The sequence below is a fragment of the Colossoma macropomum genome, unplaced genomic scaffold (genome assembly GCF_904425465.1).
Source record: "Colossoma macropomum unplaced genomic scaffold, Colossoma_macropomum, whole genome shotgun sequence".
Lineage (NCBI taxonomy): Eukaryota > Metazoa > Chordata > Actinopteri > Characiformes > Serrasalmidae > Colossoma > Colossoma macropomum.
In genome coordinates this window covers 9,380,365-9,399,962 of record NW_023494793.1, presented here as the reverse complement: position 1 = coordinate 9,399,962, position 19,598 = coordinate 9,380,365, and the positions used below count along the sequence as shown (strand labels likewise).

The 19,598-nt window shown below is 38.8% G+C and overlaps 1 protein-coding gene across 1 annotated transcript; it reads left to right on the top strand.

The window, feature by feature from the left end:
• The first annotated feature begins 393 nt into the window (after positions 1 to 393).
• dnmt3ba (DNA (cytosine-5-)-methyltransferase 3 beta, duplicate a) lies at positions 394 to 18,300 on the top strand. The gene is made up of 26 exons (XM_036578421.1): positions 394 to 487; positions 2,397 to 2,522; positions 2,679 to 2,824; positions 3,004 to 3,208; positions 4,289 to 6,051; positions 6,789 to 6,948; positions 8,017 to 8,085; positions 8,390 to 8,457; positions 8,680 to 8,811; positions 9,225 to 9,299; positions 10,201 to 10,350; positions 10,447 to 10,554; positions 11,978 to 12,113; positions 12,595 to 12,726; positions 12,866 to 12,910; positions 12,994 to 13,073; positions 13,167 to 13,279; positions 14,144 to 14,327; positions 14,853 to 14,937; positions 15,091 to 15,236; positions 15,472 to 15,562; positions 15,845 to 15,993; positions 16,580 to 16,665; positions 16,889 to 16,958; positions 17,057 to 17,175; positions 17,296 to 18,300. The coding sequence occupies exons 2-26, from the start codon at positions 2,408 to 2,410 to the stop codon at positions 17,438 to 17,440; spliced, it is 4,572 nt and encodes a 1,523-aa protein (XP_036434314.1). The 5' UTR covers positions 394 to 487; positions 2,397 to 2,407; the 3' UTR covers positions 17,441 to 18,300.
• The last annotated feature ends 1,298 nt before the right edge of the window (positions 18,301 to 19,598 follow it).

The following is a 19,598-nucleotide window of genomic DNA, read 5'->3' as shown; positions in this document are numbered from 1 at the left end:
TCTACCACACTACCATTTTCTTTCTTTTGTATTTTTCATCTTCCAACTTAGCACAGCGCGCCAAACAGACGACAAAGCTTCACTCGTGATAAATATTGGGGTTAAATATTACTAGGTTTTCCTGCGTTATCAGTTCTCTGGTTGGCTACTCGTGTATTTCATTTACCGACTAGCCGACGCTCGGCGGGCTGTGTGCTCGAGCCGATGGAACACAACAAAGCCATGAAGTGCCCGAGTTATCCTGGCGTCGTTAGTCGGGTAAAACTAACCTAAACCTGGTCTAGGTTAGTGCGCAAACGGACCGCCCCCTTGAGTTTCTCGGCCAATCCTGTTCCGCGGAACGGACAGCGCCGTCCCCCTCACATCTTCAGACCAATCGTACTGAGCAAAATGGATAAGTTGGGGGGGCGTCTTTTGGGGTGCAGTGGTGAACTGGAGACTTTATAGACTAGAGCGTAGTGGCCTGCGGGAGCGAGAGAAAGCGGAGGTAGGTCCGATTTTAAAGAGCAGCCTGCATTTACAACTTTCCTCATGCTTTTTGTTATTGTAGCGAAAGCGAGAGCGTTTAAACGCCGCCGTCTGTCTGGAGATACAGCAGCTCCGCTCTCTGTAGTGCAGACATCGAGGCCAGGTTTGCGAGCGTGAAAGACACAAAGAGACACTTCTGACACAAAGGCAATCAACCTGTCTTGACACAGTGAAAACAGCAGCGTCCATACTGAGTAGTTTTTGTTTGTTTTTGAAGAGAAGTGATCTTTTTCTCCGTTAACATGTGCTTAAAGCTCTTAAAGAGAGTCAGACAGATAGACAGACAGACTGCTACTTAGCTTCTCGCTTTAACAACAGAACGAAACAAAGCGACTTAGATCATCGCTTTGTCAGCTTTAATCTAAACCTTACACAGAAGAATCAGGCTCTTTCAGTGCACTTTCCTCGTAACTCGGAGAGGCTGGCGGACTGAATGATCGTGCAGTGTTTTAACTCTGACAGTGTTTGAGGTTTGCTGTGCTGCAGAAAGCCGGCGTGTCCCGGATTGGCTGTTTTGTTGTTTATCTAGTGGGCTCAGCGTGTTCATTAAGATAACATACATTATTTCTGTCCTGTCCGATCTGTGGGCTGTAAATAAAATAAAAAAAAACGCAACCTGGGTGTGTGAAAGTGAAACTTCCTATCGGAGTGAGGAATATTCGCGGCAAAATCTGACCCGCGAGATTTTTTTCCCTCTCGGACTGCTCACTATTCATTGAAAGGGGGAGGAGAAACATTAGCTCAGCGCGTCGGAACTGACGGAGGAAGAAGGAAGCGCTTTCTCCTTTTTTTACCCTTTTTATTTTTTCCACGTGCTTGAAGCAATGTGTCAGGGAGCGTATACCTATAAAGACGTTCTCAAACGTTACAAACGCATAGAAACAGTTGATCAAACCTCTAGATTGAAACATAATCGCACTTTTGTTATTATTCTAAATAGACATTTTCTTGCACAGTGCAGTGCTTTGCAGAAATGTGCACGTTCACAGGCACGAGAAATCTGTTATTGAGCTGTTTTTGGTTAGCAAAAGTGCAGCCAAATATAAGTAAATTAACCCTTTTTTGCGTTCACTCTTAAAAAAGATGCTTCTTCAAGGGTTCTTTAGTAAAGACAGTGGTTCTATTCAGAACCATGAACAGTCGTGCTTAAATGGTGCTTTGCATGGCGAAATAATTCTTCAGAAGTAGAAGAACCCTTTATGGTGCTATATAGAAACATTTTTTAAAGGGTTCTACATAGAACCATATTCAACACATTCTTCACCAATCTGAAGAACAATTTCACCATGCAAAGAACCATTTCAGCATGCCAGTGGTTCTTTGAGAGTTCATGGCTCTATATAGAACTGTTGTCTTTACCAAAGAACCCTTGAACAACCATCTTTTAAAGAGTGTACTGTAAAATATGGTGGTTAAGTATAACACCGTGGATATTCTGATCACAACAGTCGGTCACATTGCTTGATATTACAGTTTATAATGTAATAAACTTATAATTACAATTCAGTGTTTTGCATTAAATATCTTATGAGTAATTATGATAGATCTGATGTGCTCAAATCTCTAAGATGCACATTAATAGTGGAATCATAATAGTATCTGCAGATTTTTATTTAAAGAAAATCTATGGCCTAGATTTGACCAATAATACAAACTGATATTTGATGATGCATTATATGTCTTCTTGATGAGCAAATCACTGCATTTGTATTCTAGGTTTTATAAATATATTTCAGCACTGAGAGGTAGGTACATGGAAAATATTGGATATCGGCATCACCCTAGCGTTCCCATATCGGTAGCATGCAGTATTTTGACATTTGTGTCTGTGTGAATGATAGTGGGCTAACTATGTTTATTTCTTGCAGGAAACTAGAAAATGGCAAAAAATGTGGTTCTGGGCCCAGACGACAAGTGGAGCCGTTATGAGGTTCTTTCCTGGCTTAATGACATGCTCCAAACCGAATTCACACAGGTGGAACAGCTGTGTTCAGGTACTGCATTTATCTCTCTTACTGGTGCAGCAATGCTACATGGATTATAAATAATCGATAACAACTATAACTGTATGCATACTGTATGAACCGAATAATAAGTAAGTGGATACAAGTGCATAGTCAACGTACTTAAGATTGCATGTTTCTCTGCAGGGGCATGCTTTTGTCAGTTGATGGACTGGCTCTTTCCGGGGTCCATCAACATGAGCAAAGTAAAGTTTCAGTCCCAGGACAAGGCAGATTTTCTCCAGAACTACAGTCTTCTACAAGCAGGCTTCAGGAAAATGGGCGTCACAAAAGTGAGACTTAACATATCATTTTACCATTTGATCGTACTTTATTACACATTAAAGTAGAACTACAGCTGAGTGATAGAGAACTGCAGAATTGTCTAGAGATACATGTAAAAAGTTTTTTTTTATTTCTTTATTTCTAATGCGCTTTTGCAGTGTTTCTGACGAACTGCTTCTTATTACAGTCTGTTCCAGTGGAAGAGCTCACCAAGGGGAAATTCAGTGCTAACTTTACCTTTCTGAAGTGGTTTAGAAAATTTTTCCAAGCTAACTTGACTGGGCAGGTCTATAACCCAGTGGAGGCACGCAATGGTCAGGAAATTGCAACCGCAAGACCAAGTCTTAATTCTCCTCAGAACTCAAAGGACCTAAGAAATATCAGTACCCCTGGTAAGACTTTTTAAAAAATATTTTACAGGAGAAAGCAAAATTATTATTAGCTTTTAATGTAGGTTAATGTAACAAGACTTGATTCTTTTTGCTTAATTTCTGGTGGTTCCTTCGATAACATATTTACGTTCATACATTTTAAAAAATTAGTTTGTGACACAAAACAAAAATCTATGACTTTTCAACTTTGTTAGATCAAGTTCTTTACATATCAAAATACATCCATTAACAGCAGTGAAAATTCCATGTCATTAAAAGAGAATAACAGATTAAATGGCAGAAATAGCCATTTTTATACTGCCTTTAAACAATTAAAGGGGTGTTCCACAGATTTTTCTCATTTTTTATATGGTTCAGTTATTAAGATAAAAAAGTTATTCTGAGTGGTTTGATATGAAATGTGCTACTCATAGGCAGAGGCAGAATCACAGAACATTTTTACATGAAATGATTACATGTTACCTGATTCCCAACGCATTGTTTTATAATAGTTTAGCAATATGTTTGTGGCCTGAACCATATTTTTTACATACATTCATGGTGGAGATGTACATGCAGGGCATTGTAAGGCAAAATAGCACTGCCCAAAATTTTAATTTTTACCACTATATGTAGGATTTTACTATTCTAAACATTCCCTATAAAAACTCAGAAGACACATGTAGGTTCATTGGTCATTATGAATGGTTAATAAAATGACTTTATTTGCAGTGTAGACACTATAACCCCTGGTTCCTATCACCACCACTGTAAAGATGTAGGAGTAAGTAATTTTATCTACAATGAACCATTTCACACTCTGAATGGCTTTGTTTACGTCTCAGTGATTGAATTCTGAAAAAGTTTGAAAAAACAGTGGAATTTCCTTTTAATTAGCAGTCAGATTTGTCATAACACTAAAGTGTCTAGGGCAGGGGGTACATCAGGACTCGGGTTGGGAACCACTGCTCTGTGTGAAAATCCTGTGAGATGTTGTCCTTTGGCTTTCTTATTTTTATTTATCTTAGTGATTTTGGATTATAGTTTCCTATTGGGTAAAGAGAAGGGGTATGTAATTAATTGTTTCTGTTTTTTGCTCAGGGAAGGGGAAAGAGGACTCTGAGTCGGATCTGGATCTTCATGAAAAGAAGAACATCACTTATGACCCCCAGTGGCAAGAAACCTTCAAATGGGTCAAGCCCAGCATTCTAGGAGATACCTATGCATACTGCACAGTCTGTGATGTAAATGTTAATGTGCTTCGCTTAGGATTGCTTGACTTAAAATATCACCAGGAGTGTAGAAAGCACAGGACAGCTGCAAAAAAGCCATCATCAAATGGAAAGCAGGTTGATGATTCCTTCACCTGTAGTGAACTCATGCTGCGCTTCATTCAAACCCACTGTCGGCCTGCTCAGGCTAACGAGGTCTCCCTGCATACTGCCAGGCATGTTCTTGGACTACAGTACCCAGAAGGCATTTCCTCTGCTGCCAAGCAGATCCCTTACTGTATTTACCTTTATGGACGGGTGGCGCTAGGTGAAGAAAGCGAGGAAGAGAATTCTGCCTGTGTAGTGCTGCTGGGTTTTTTTGACGAAAAGGCTGCAAAGCATCGCATACGAATCCTGGATGTTTTTCAGTATGTAGACTTAGATGACTCTTTTGCAAAGTCTTTGGTTGATACCTTGGAAAGATTTGACATACCTTTGAGCAACATGGCCGCTTTTTATGTCGATGACCGGGATGAGACATCTGCAAAGGTTGCTGTGAAGCTGAAGGAACTTAACCCTAAAGTGGTGGCTCTAGGTGGCCTTTATGACTTGGCCAACTCAGCTTGCCATTCTGGAGTAATGGCCCTGTCCAGTGAAGTACAAGACCTGATTGGTAACATTTATGAACACTACTCCGGTTGCTGTACTAAAAATGACAATCTCAAAGGGCTTTTTGCAGGTGTTGGTGGCCTTGATAGCTCAGTCCATTCCTTTACCAACAACTGCAAGAATTTTTGCATTCTCATCCACAGGGTGCTTGAAATGTGGACGGACTTGATCTCACACTTCACTTCATGCAGTGAGAATGACAACAAAGCTAAACTCATCTGTTCTCAACTTGAAAACCCCAAACTCAGGGTCACCTTTATGTTCCTAGACCATGGCCTCGGACCATTGAATGCATTCAATGATCGTCTGGAAAGCCGTGAAGGTTCTGCTCGTGCGGACCTTGTGCAGATTCTGCGAGAAGCCAGTGGTCTCCTGCGCTCCTATGCCTCTAGTTTTCTCCGTCCTCAGGCTGTTGTACGTTTCCTGAAAGAAAGAGATGCAGCCATTCTTGACAACCAAAAGTTATACCTTCCTAGCACTGAGCTCAGCTTCGGTGGGCCAGCCGTGGAGGACTTTCTGTCTGAAAATGAAGCTGAACTGACTGACTCCCTGAAGGCCTTTCAGGATGACTGTATGGCCTTCTATAAGGCACTTACAGCTTGTGTAGCTGATGGGCTCCCCCTGAGTGATGGTATCCTGAGGAGTATGTCCCAGCTTCTTAGTCCAGAGGGAAGGCTAAAGGTCACAGGCAAGGCTGTCGTAGACCTTGGGGTCCAGTTTGGCCTTTCTGCGACCCCAGAGGCATCTGCACAGCTGCGAGACGAGTTCCTTGAGTACCAGCTTGTTGAGGAAGGAGATGGTGAGAAGAATGGGGCAAATGGACACCCTGAAGGCATCTCAGATGGTTTACCTAGCCCTTCTTTAGAGCAACATTGGAGCTCTGTCCTCAGGACCAGTGGGCAAGACTCTGCCTTCAGGAAACTTATCCTTAGTCTTTTGGCATTACCCTGTCCACCTCTTGAAGCGGAGAAAGTCTTTGCTCAGGTGTGCAGAAGCGTGAATTGGAATTGTGAATATACAGTACTGTACAAAAGTCATATACTACCCTACATTTATTCAGTTTCATTATAAAACAGATCAGCATGTGGAAATGACGCTTTCTGCCTTCTGCCATGTTTTCTATCACCATATTAAAGAAGCACAATGCTGTTTCCAGTCAAAACAACCATAAAATAAAAGTTATTAATTTTTCAGCATCAAGAAAAAAGCAGAAAACATTCCTTCAACTAAATTCCTTCAACTAAATACAATATCAGATTTGTTAGTATTTAGTGTGTCCACACCACATTTATTACAGCTTCCATACTTTTTAGGAGACTTTTTGTTTTTCAAAGAAATCTGCAGTGATACTTTTCTGCACCTCAAAAGTTCAGTCTTGGTTGTGTTTTCTGCCTTTCACGATCCAAGTAATCCCAAACACATTCAGTGATGTTGAGGTCTGGGCTGTGGGGTGGCCAGTTTTGAGAACGCCAACAGCTTAATTGTTTCATTTGCAATTTTTTCATTTTTTATGTTTATACCCTTTTCTTTGTAAGGGCTTCTTGACAGATCCACATAAATATAATGGAAATTATAATGTAGTAAGAACAACAATATGAATATAATGTGGGAGTATTGGAGAATACTTTTGTAACAAGGGATGCTGACTAAAATGAGAAAAATGAAGAGAAATAAGAAAATTTATCCTGGAACTGAAACCTGTTTGTGTGAATGTCACATAGGCAGTGGAGAATGGAGACATGGATCAGTTGGATGACAGCCTGGCTGAGAGTGACTCTGATAACACCAAAGTGCTGGACTCGACCAACGATGATTCATCCTCAGAACTTGCCAGCTGTAAGCCATCACCTGTCAGAAATGGCAGGAGGAAGAAGGCAACAAGTAAGTACATGAAGTAAATCTAGTTACTTAAATATAATACATTTTCATAAAATGGATTAGCCTGTAATCGAGTGATTGAAACCCATTATTTAAGTTTTTAGTGCAGACAAACTGAGACGGCAGGATTTTGGAACTTTTGACATGTGTTTTTGTGCCATTAGTTGCAGTTCATTCATGCAACTGATGTTTTACACTCACTGTTATATGCCATTTCACACAGCCTACTTGTTTGGTTGTACTGACATGAAACCAGTAAGTCTCATATCCCAAAGTTCTTTGACAGGGCTTGTGTGTCACTTCTATAGCTTGTAGCGCAGCTTTTCAAAATGCTTATTTTTGGTATGATAGTTACTCAGGCAGTGAAGAAATCTAAGAAACCGCTTTAAAGGCAATTTTTTTCATGTTTAAGTACCTTAAACTGCAAGGGTCAGTATGCAGGCCCAGACTTCACTTCCTCACTCTTATAACTCTATAAAAGACACGTTACTTCCATAGTAATTTCTAAATATTCTGAAAATTTTGAAAATGTCAGCATATATCTTGAAGCTTATAACTAAATAGTAAACTTGCAGTTAACAGTGTTTAATCGTTTTATAGGGATGCACCGATATGGGAATTCGATGCCAAAATCTGTTTTTCTTGTACATATTTGGTGATGCTGATACATAAACATTTATAAAATGTAGAAAAATCCACCTGGATTACAGAGAAATGTAACCCTTTTTGTGGAGGGTTACAAATGCAGTAAAATATAGAAAATTATTATTTTTACACAGTAATCCAGCATCGTCTTAACATTCTGCTCTTCAATAAATACATTAAATATCAGTGTGATATATTGATCAAACGTCTGCCAATACCGCTGGGATTCCAATATCATTGTACATTCCTACCTTTTTAAAGGTGTATTTAAGTATGAGAGGTCATTCTACATGTTGTCATATTCATAGAAACAAAGCACTACTGTAATTGCATCTCTGTGTAGTTACTTGCTATGCTCTTTGACTAAGTAAACAAAATGCTCCTAGAAGCCACCTGGATTGATACAAACATTATGTTGTTTTCCAGAGATGGTTGACCTTTCAGACTCAGTGAAGCCGTGCACGGTGCGACTGCGGAAGATAACCAGTAAGACAGGTGTGAGCAGAACAAGCTCAGTTTTAGTGATTCAAGAGCAAGTAACTACCAGAAAATGCTTATAAACCCCAGTTTGTCCTCCTCAAAGCAAAGCATCTTTGCCCTCTAATCCCCTCAACCCCCTGCTTGCATTTGCTATAATGATTAAAGATTAATTCAGTTAAACGAAATAAGACATTCATAGAAAATAGTCTGCATGATCAAATGCTCTTTAGATACCTTAGATAGGTTCATCATTGGTTTGTTGACATTAGATAGCTTGGACTACCATTAGTGTGATTCAGTCTTACTGTTTGTCTTGCAGAGATTAACAAAGATGGCAGCATGGTCTTTGTTGAAGATGATGTAGTTTGGACTAGTCCCTCCCAGAAGGTGAATACCATTTTTTTTCAGTTTAGATCAGATAAAAGAATGTCCTGTCTCTGTATCTACACACATTAATTTGCATCAGCTTTTAATCCTCCTATCTATCTATCTTTCCTGCTAGCGTCTTTTCCTTTCCTTGCCTTTCCCTGGGTACTCTACCGCCTCTTAGTGCGGCTGTGGGAGGTGCAAGGCCTGAGCGAGGGTGTGTGTGTTTTTATTGTCCCTCAGGGCACCATTAGGGGGATATACGGTTGGGAAAGCAGTTTGCGCCAGAAGCCACAGGCACGTACTGTCTTTCAGGCTGGCTCAGGCACCTGGGACGAACCACAGAACCTCCAAAAGGACGAGAAGGCAGAGGTGGTATGTACCTGTCCAGGTCTACCATGCTGTGTTGCTACTGTCCAGTTGGCTGGCTGCAATTTTGGCTCTGTGTGGTCGTGCTCCCTCCTAAATATTAGGACCCCTTGTTTTCATCTTCTGCCCTTCTTGTACCTCTTTTTCCTTTCCGTCGTATCTTCCTTTTGCTTTCTGCTTATACACTTCTTCATTGTTCATAGAATTCTGGTCGACGAACAACTCTTTAAGTGGCTCTCTGACCCAAGATCTTCATGTAGTGCCTTTGAATAATCAGGGCTGTGGCTAGGAGTCTGTATGTTGTGTGTATGTCTGCTGGTTTCTTGTGTACATGTTTCATAGTGTGACTTGATCTTCACCTATTATTTCACTGATTTTATTATAGTTTATTATATGAATTGAGTGTCTTTTGATTCTAGGGGAAGAAAGGCTTGTCTCTATCTAACATCTCTACATCAAGTCCAAAGTCTGCAAAGAGACCCCAGAAGTATCAGGTAATTTTCCATAGTTCTTTTATTCTCATGTAGCAATGCTAGAAGAGTTTTTTTGAATCACTGATCAGTGAAAGATTTTTGATCAGTTGGTTATGAGCTAAATATGCTTTTTGTCCAGAAAGCTTGCATAGCATCTATAAATATTAAGAGTGATATTTTGAAAGGTGGGAGAAAAGGAGCTCTGGTGTGACATCACAGAAGAACCCCCTTTGGTTCCCTGAAGAACTTTTCAGTTGAATTGTTCTTTAAAATTGCACTATGTAAGCTTGAAAGAAGTAACATTACTGAGTCAACATGGTGTCTGTGTGCTGCTGTGAAGCCTGACATAGTGATTTGACAGTGAGAGGTGGTGGGTTGGAATGTACGTCAGTTATTCAACATACCTCTTCATGTATTAATGTCACACATACGATCGCGAAAATAATGTCCAGCTGGAAGTTTGAGTCTCAAATGACCTACATCAACATTGTGCGGATGAAGATATCATGACAATAGTACATCCTTCTCTTACATCCTCAGAAGTCCTTAACCAAGTTTTCGTTGTTCTCATTGGAGACTTTTTCCAAAGTGCTCAAAGATGTCAGATTCATCCACACAGGGAAGGATTCTGAAGCCCAACCGATTTTACAAGATGTTTTTCCTCATGCTGTGTGCAATTAAACATTTCCACCAGAGAAGTTTCAAAATCCTCAAATCTTTCATAATGTAGCTTTAAATAATCACTTTTGTAAACAAGATGAGGTGTAGAATTATGAAGAACTAAACTTTTTAAAGAGGCCATATCATTAATTGTCCTCACCATTTTGTTTTCAAATGTACTACCTTCCGGAATAGTTCAGTTGTACAAGTTGCACCACTGTCTGGCCTGTTAATGTGTTTTCTTGACTGTCTCCACCTGCAGGACGGGAAGGGTTTTAGCATTGGAGAATTGGTGTGGGGGAAGGTAAAGGGTTTCTCCTGGTGGCCGGGACTGGTTGTGGCCTGGAAGTCAAAGACCTCTCCCCCATCCATGAGGCGTGTGGAATGGTTTGGAGATGGCATGTACTCAGAGGTAAAAATCGACTACTGAAGTCAACTCTTTTTCCTTTATTTCCTGTAGATGCCAGCATTGACTGTGCACTGACTGAGTTGTCTTCCTTCTCTGTAGATTTATACAGAAAGGCTGTTGCCTTTTGCTGCATTTTCAGAGTGCTTTTGCAAGAACTCATATGCCAGTCTGCCCACTTACAAAGATGCAATTTACCAAGCTCTTGAGGTAAGTGCACAAAAAGTACATTGTTGTATGAACTTACAACTCTGTTTCCAAAAAGTTCGAACACTGTAAAATGTAATAAAAACGGAGTAAAATGATGAGCAAATCATTTAAATCCTATATTTAATTGGAAATAGTACAAAGACAACATATCAAATGTTAAAACTGAGAAATTTGTATTGTTTTTTGAAAATTATATGTCCATTTTGAATTTGATGCCAGCAACACATTTCAAAAAAGATGGTAAAGTGGCAACAAAAGACAGCTGAAATTGTGTAATGCTAAAAAGAACACCTGGTGGAACAACTAATTAGAATAATTTGCAACAGGTCAGAAACATAATTGGGTATAAAAAGTGCATCCCATAGAAGTCTTTCAGAAGTAGAGATGGGGAGGGGCTCACCACTCTATGAAAGACTGTGCAGGCAAATAGTGCAACAATTCAAGGATAACGTTCTCAATATAAAATCCAGAAACACCGCAACCGTCTCTGGGCCCAAGCTCATTAAGAGCTCATTAATTTGGGAAATAATGGATGTTGCATCCTCCAGGCTGAAGAAGAGAGAAACAATCTGGCTTGTAATCAGCACAAAGTTCAAAAGCTAGCATCCGTGATGGTATGGAGGTGCATTAGTGCACATGGCATGGGTGAAGGCCCATTAATGCTGAAGGATATATAGAGGTTTTTGAGCAACATATACTGTCATCCAGGCGACATCTTTTTTAGGGAAAGCCTTGCTTGTATTAGCTAGTCAATATCAAACCACATTCAGCACCTATTACAGCACCATGGCTTTGTAGTAAAATAGTCCAGGTGCTAAACTGGCCTGCCTGCAGTCCAGACCTGTCATCCACTGAAAACATTTAACGCGTTATGAAACGAAATATATGACAAAAGAGACCCAGAACTGTTGAGCAGCTGAAACCCTACTTGAAACAAGAATGGGAAAAAATATCACTTTCAAAACTACAGCAGTTGGTCTCCTCAGTTCCCAAACAATTACAGTGTTGTTAAAAGGAGAGGTGATGAAACAGTGGTAAATGTGCCCCCGTCCCAACTTTTCTGAAACGTGCTGCTGGCATCAAATTCAAAATGAGCATATATTTTTTTCAAAAAACAATAAAATTTCAATATTTAATATGTTGTCTTTGTACTATTTTCAGTTAAATAAAGGTTTAAATGATTTACACATCATTGCTTTCTGTTTTTAGAAACTTTTTTGGAAACAGGGTTGTAATATATTTGTGACACATGGTGCTATTCAGTCAAATAGACTAGAGTTAACATACACAGACTTTGTTACCTCAGCATGAAATTAGTTGCAATTAATGTCAACTCTTTTGAAACCCTGTTGGCTTATGCTTTTGGGTGTGACACGTCCAGCCTCAGAATAACAAAGAGCATTGTGTCGTTCTTTGTATGTAGTTGGCAGGTGAGCGTTGCACCAAGACTTTTACCTCATCTGGAAACAAAGCGGAAGAGGTGAAGGCTATGCTGGACTGGGCTTTTGGGGGTTTTCAGCCCCCAGGCCCTGAAGGCTTTGCGCCACCAGACTCTTATGGTAAGAATCATGGATGTCACAGCATTTAAATTTCTATAATGATATTGGTGACCAAATGTATCACTGTTTTTGGTATATTTAACTGCATAACTATTTTAAAAAGATGGTAATCATACATGGTTATCAAAATATGAAAGTATGAAATAAGATAATTATCATTTGTTGTTGTATCATGGTATATAACTGATATTATTAAAAGCGAATCTTAGTAATAATATAGTAATAATACGGTCGTCTCCTCCTATGACCTACATTGTGTTCGGCATGCTAAATTATGTTTTCATTCATTCTATGATCATCACTTCACTCCTTTTAAATACAAAGAAAAAGGCAATTATATTGTAAATGCATGAATGCAATCTATGTATTTGACAGGTAGGCTTCTTGATGGACCACACAGAACAGTATTTTATTTCAGCATACAGTCCATAACCTGTATACAATAGGAAATTATATAGTAAAGGTTGAACACTCTTCTCAGACTCTTTGACCAGCCAAAAGACTGAGTCTTCAGACTCATCTGTGTCTGATTATCAGCCTCCAGCCAAGAGAAAGTATGTTCACAGGGGAAGACCATCCAACACTGCCCCTACTACTCAGGAGTACACCAGAGGTATAAAAGTGGAAAGTAGTGACTTATTGTGCAGAAGAGTTGTTCATTTTTACACCAATTAGTGCTTCTTCTCTGCACAAGAATGCTGTAACATGTTTGTACATCCTTACTTCACCTTATCTTTACCTTTCCTTAAAAGAACAAGTGGTCCATGAAGTCACAGTCAAAGGCAAAAAGATTGAAGGTAAGCTGTCATAGTGGATGCAGCATTCAATCTTTTCTGTAACCTGGATTATTTGTATGTAAGCTTCTTGTTTCCTTCTACAGATTTCTGCCTTTCATGTGGAAGTGCCAACATTGAAATTTTTCATCCACTTTTTGAAGGGAGCCTTTGTTTCAAATGCAAGGTAAACTATCCTGGGTACTACTATGAAACTGTACAACAGTTTGGTTTTAATACATATTAAGTTATTAATTTATGTGTGTGTCATTCAATGTAGGAAAACTTTACAGAGACGCTTTTCAGATATGATGACGATGGATACCAGTCTTACTGCACTGTGTGTTGTGCCGGGCTAGAGGTCATTCTTTGTGGCAACACCAGCTGCTGCAGGTTAGACACTTTGTCTGTCTCTTTCTAGATTTCTATGCAGTTTGGAAACTTCATTTTAAAGCACTCAGTTCCAGACCTGGTATGTACAGTCAGAAAATGTCTGGGCAAACAATAGAATATGGTACAGTTAGTGACCTTAAGAAAACATGGAAATTCTCTCCTCTTAACACTCAATTTGCTGTCCACTGATGTTGCGGTAGTGGCAGTTTGCTTCATGTGTCTCAGAGGAAGTACATTCTAGCCTTCACCCTCCCAGGGGGAGACCAAGCTAGCAAGTGGAATTGGCAATGACTATATTGTGGAGAAAATTAGTTAAAAAGAGGAAATTTTGGAAAGTTAAAAAACTGGATTATCTCTCTTTTTTAACGGGCCGATATCATGGAAAACCGAATTTCCATTGTGCTTTTGAAATGAAGGAGTTTGAAGTAATATGTAAACATTGTTAAAGTTTCAAAACGTATCATTCACTCAGCAGACAGTACAGTCCATATATGTAAACTGTGCTGCAAAAACAGCCTGTTTTGAATGAACTATTTCTGTGATGTCACAAGAACCAACTCATTTGCATATATCCACCTATTCAGCTTAAAGCAGTTCAAGTCCACCCATTCATGCTGAAGTTATAAGGAGTGTTTCAGCTCTGAGTGCTTTCTGAATGAGGCACAACGCAGGGCAGCCATTCAGAACAGAGCTCATGTACATATACCAGTCTTAAAGGCAGAGTAACAAAAACAGACAGTTTAATTCTAATGGATAAAGAAAAGATGAAAAATGTAGGATATGGGCCTTTTAATAAAAGCCTTCAATTAAAAGTGTCTATGAAATATGAATCAACTGCCTGTAACAACATTCTCTCCCTCTCAGGTGTTTCTGTAAAGACTGTTTGAATGTGCTGGTTGGACCAGAAACCTTTGACAAGTTGAAGGAGGTAGATCCGTGGAGCTGCTACGTTTGTCTGCCCCCTAAGAAGTATGGTGTGCTCAAACTCAGACCAGACTGGAGTGTGCGTGTGCAGGAGTTTTTCGCCAATAACAGTGCCTTTGAATTTGTGAGTGACAAATGTCCTTATTACGAGCAGTCTTATACTCCTGTCCTGATAGTATGGGGTCCACAGCTTTTTTTTTCATCTTCTACTACTAGTCTAATGTAGCTAACAAAAAGTGGAAGCTTATACCCTTCAATTAGCATTGTTTTTTTGCCCATTTTGTAGTCCATTTCAACAGTATGTCATATGAGAGACATAAGAGACAGTATGTCATATAAGAGATATAACATAGTGTCATATAAGGAAGTCTATTTTAACAACCAGACATGGTTAGGGCAAGTGTGGGGTGATTTAAATTATGCTAATTGGTGACCATAAGCTACATTAGCCTTGTAGCTCCAGTGCAAAATTAAAGAAGCAAGCTTCAGATACTAAACATGTCTTGGCTACATTTGGGAATAAGGAGAAAACTGTGTGCATTTGATTTTTCAGTAAACTGTTGCTTTAACATTGGATTTCTATTAATATAATTAACATTGATTTTGCAATGTATGATTATCATAACTGCCATTCATCTCCATGATCTAGGAGCCACACAGAGTTTACCCTTCAATTCCTGCCCATCAGCGCCGGCCCATCAGGGTCCTCTCCCTCTTCGATGGGATTGCCACAGGTCAGTCAGTGTGCTCAGTGCTGTATTTTGAAAGAGTTAAAGAGCTCTAAAGTAGAGAATCTGAAAAGAAATTAAAATGAAGGGTCTTATTCTTGCTTTCCAAAGGCTGTTGTCTGGGACAGTTATTGTAATGTGTCTTGTTTCTTTTGTAAGGCTACCTCGTTCTGAAAGACCTCGGCTTCAAAGTAGAGCGCTACATTGCTTCTGAGATCTGTGAGGACTCCATTGCTGTGGGGATGATCAAGCATGAGGGAAAAATTGAATATATCAATGATGTACGCACCATCACCAGGAAACATGTAAGTACAAGCAACAGAAATTACTGTCTTGATTCCTTGTGAATTACTTACCTAATATGTCGATATATGGATTATTATTAGAGATGGTCTTCATCTCAGACTATGCTGTGGCATTTTACTATCATGTTATACAAACAATATTATTACTATGCATATTTATCCAGATGTTACAGTGAAAATGCTGCACTACATTATAAAACCCTCAAAATGTTTCTCCTGCTGCTGTCTGCTATAGTTGGCTGAATGGGGCCCATTTGACCTCCTGATTGGTGGCAGTCCCTGTAATGACCTGTCCATGGTGAATCCGGCCAGAAAAGGCCTTTTTGGTAAAATAGCACTTGCCTATTTCTATATGCTTCAGTATAATCCATTGTAAATGGAATATTGTGTAATACATTTTCAATATATTATTTTTTTATATTTTAACAGAATGAGTTTGAAACACACAGCAGAGTGGCTTGTGTTAAGGGTCCTCTGTGTTTAAAGATTTAATGATTTTCTTTATTTTAATTTTAGTTATAAGAGCTTGTAACTCATTGAGATACCTCAATCTGTTCACCCAATGTGTTTAGTTTTTATTCCCACTTTTCTCCCTGTTTCTCTCTCAGAGGGCACGGGTCGACTGTTTTTTGAGTACTATCGCATGCTTACCATGATGAGGCCCAAAGAGGATGATGACCGCCCATTCTTCTGGCTCTTTGAGAATGTGGTGGCCATGAGTGCCCATGATAAAGCTGACATCTGTCGCTTCTTAGAGGTTAGAATGTAACCTTCACTTCTGTTCACCTTCATGTGTCAGTTTTTCTCTCATATTTCATTGTCTCTAGGATTGTATGTGCTTCATTACTTTTATTAGACAAAAAAAGTCTTTTTCATGCTTTTACTATCTGTTTGTTTTTCCTACAGTTGTATGCCAAAGTTTGAACATACACCACTGAAATGACAAGTTTTGTTGTTTTGCAAAGTGAAAAGATGTTAATACATCCTTCACACATTTAAATATAGTATTTTTCTGCAAATTCTGGTGCAGAGTTTGTATTTATTTGTTGAGTTTAACAAATTAGGGAAAAAAACAAAATATAAAATTTGCCATAATTTTTGCACAGGTTTTATTTTTCCCCAAAATGTTAAATTCAGCAAATAAACAGTAATTGTTCATTAGAAGGTGCAAAAGTTTGTTCTCTGCAGAGAATATGTTAACTTATTTTCACTTAAATTATCAGTAATACACATCATTTAACCAGAGGTGTCAAAACTTTAGCATACAATTGTATATATATTTTGGAATCGTAGTGAATTTTTGTTCATAGTCATGTTTAATCTCATTCTCTCTGTGCTGTTAGTGTAATCCAATCCTGATTGATGCTGTGAAAGTGAGTCCTGCCCACAGAGCCCGTTACTTCTGGGGCAATCTACCTGGAATGAACAGGTAAAATCACAGAATCCTATTTAACCTCTGGTCATTAGTGAGCCAGCATTTGTATCTATGATTTATCTGCAGATTGCCGTAATAGTTTGGGGGTGGGGTGACATCACAGGTTGCTAGCAACCCATAGTATACATTTAATAGTGAAGGCATCACCAAGCCATGTCATTTGAGCATGAGGAAATGTGTTAGATCATATTCAAATGTTTCAAACATATCTCAACAGACCACTGGCTACCTCACTTACGGACAAGCTGGACCTGCAGGACTGCCTGGAAATCGGAAGACTGGCAAAGGTCAGAAAGAAAGGAATGCATTCATGCCAGCCATGTTCTAGTCTCCTTATATGCCACATGTTGACTTGCTCTGCCATTTTGTTCCACTGTTTCTGCAGTTTAATAAGGTTCGAACTATCACAACTAAGTCCAACTCCATTAAGCAAGGAAAAATGGGACCTCTGCCTGTCTCCATGAACGGGAAGGAGGATTACCTTTGGTGCACCGAGATGGAAAGGTAAGCATGAACAAAAAAGAGAAACACAGATTTAGCCAAAGCTCTTTTCAGAACTTACTTCAAGCTGTATTCTGAGAATTATGTTTTAGCTGTGCTTAAAAGCAGTAATTTCTATTGCAGCATATTTGGCTTCCCGAAGCATTACACTGATGTGAATAACATGGGCCGAGGGCAGAGGCAGAAGCTCCTGGGGCGTTCCTGGAGTGTTCCTGTGATCCGCCACCTCTTTGCCCCACTCAAGGATTACTTCGAATGCGAGTCCTAGTCATCCTTTCACCATGCAACGGTAGCACCAAAACTGAGATTCATTAGGGGAATAGTAGTGGAGAAGTGAAGTATTCTACCTATGACCCCTGCAATCCCCATTTCTCTCAAATTAATTACTTTTTAGAGGGTTTGTTGGTGTTTCTGCAGACTATGATCTCACAGAATTTTTAAGGTGTTTTAATTGTTACACAGTTTTTAGTGTTTTAAAGTGACTTGATCAGTTTTTCATGTGTGATCAAGCCTTCCAGAATGCACAGACACTTTCTTGTTTACTGTATATCTACTTGATGTGCTTTTTATGGCTTTGATGATGGTTTTATGTTGGAGAAAGCCAAGTGAACCTCCACCCACTACCTCAGCAATATTCTGTGACTGGTTCATTGTCTGGAGAAATACTGTTTAGCTATTTATAATTTTATTACATGAAAATGAGTTTGGCTTTAAAGACACTTTTGTCAGAATTTTACTCTTAGATAAGTTTAACCCTGTGAGGTCCATCGCACCATCTGATTCTGTGTAATGCCTGTTTTCTGTTTTTTATATCTAAATTTATCTTTGAAGTTTCCTCCAACATGCGTAATTGAAAACTGAACCTCCCCCCCCCAAAAAAAAACATAAAAAAAACAGGCTTTTTCAGTGTGTTGACACAGTGATGGACCTCATACGGCTAATGTCTTTTAAAATGTCCTCATTTGATTATGTTTTCATTTTAAACATTTTTAATCATGTTTTCATTTCGAAAGTGTTTTTACTGGCTTTTAGAACTTTTACACAACCACCACTGTCTCTTCTGACAATATGAAGTGTGTAATCATGTAATATACTGTATTTCTATGGTAGATATATTTTTAATCCCCATGATTCAAATCATAATTTCTCAAAACACTTTTGAGTAGAACTTACTAGGGATGCCTGATAATATCGGAACCATATCAGTATCAGCAGATATTTGACTAAAAAAAAATTTGAAATTGGAACAGAGGTTTAAATTTGACTGATATTTCAAACCATTATATAAGGATGTATGTATTGTACTATGGAAGAGCAGAATCTTTAGGTAATGCTGGGCTACTGCACTAAAATATCCGCATATTATGAATTTTACTGCTTCTGTAGCCCTACAGAAATAAACATTATATTTTTTCTGTAATGCTAATCCAGGTGGATCTAGTTCCAATTTCTACATTCTATAAATGTTTATGTATTAGTATTGGCCTTAGCAGATATGTACATGGCTTGGCTCATATTCTCATATCGGTGCGTCCCTAGAACTAATCAATAATTCATAAGGGAATGTCATCTTTTATGACAGTCTTCATTTTGAGTTTCTGATGCTGTACTATATCAGCAGTAATACACTGTGAACCTTCCAGAAAATAGGATGGAGAGGAAAAAAATGACTCCTTAAAATGACATAAGTGCCTACAAGAGGACGGACATTAGTTTTGCGTGATCCCAGGTATTTTGTGAAGTAAAGCTTTAGAATAGAATTTAGAGTAGGCTGAGCAGACTATTCATTCAGCAATGCCAAAAAAAGCTTGTGGCTCCATTCCTCTCCATTTCATTTTAAGTGTAGTCTTATGAAAGTAGTTTGCTGTATTCCAGGTGTTCATGTTGAGGTGCTAACAAAACAGCATTTGCTCTGTGTAGCAATGTTTGTAACGTGCATGGTGCTCTTATGTGGTAGTTTTATAACTAGTATTTATTCAGTATACAGAATCCTGTTAGTTCTCATTCTCCAGTTCTATCAGTGTTTTTTTAAACATATCTTCACTTTAATTTTTTTAATATTTCATAACATTAAGTCCAAATCAAACACAATGCATTTATCATTTCACAAATTGTTTTAACTGTTTTTTCCTACTAGTGATGTCATAGATTACTAGATGTTATCAGATTTTCTATACAGTGACTGTAGGATTGTCTGTAAGGTGCTGGAGACAGACTGAAGGCCATCAATAAAGTGCATGTGTATTGATGCATGTAGAGTGCATGAGGTTTTACTGTAGCTCAGAGCTTTTTAATTTCCCCTCCTAAGTGCCAGTGTGAAAAGTGTCTCATAGATGTTAGCTATGTGAAATGTCTGTTTTAGCCTAGTACAGTATTAACACATCAAGAAAATCTCTTAGAGCTCAACTCCTAACACCAGCAGGTCA

Bases quoted from the DNA above. Each gene is read 5' to 3' on its own strand.
- dnmt3ba (XM_036578421.1), top strand. From the start codon at position 2,408: ATGGCAAAAAATGTGGTTCTGGGCCCAGACGACAAGTGGAGCCGTTAT. The intron at 2,523-2,678 runs GTACTGCATTTA...GTTTCTCTGCAG, and splicing joins GGTGGAACAGCTGTGTTCAG to GGGCATGCTTTTGTCAGTTG. The intron at 10,351-10,446 runs GTAAAAATCGAC...CCTTCTCTGTAG, and splicing joins GAGATGGCATGTACTCAGAG to ATTTATACAGAAAGGCTGTT.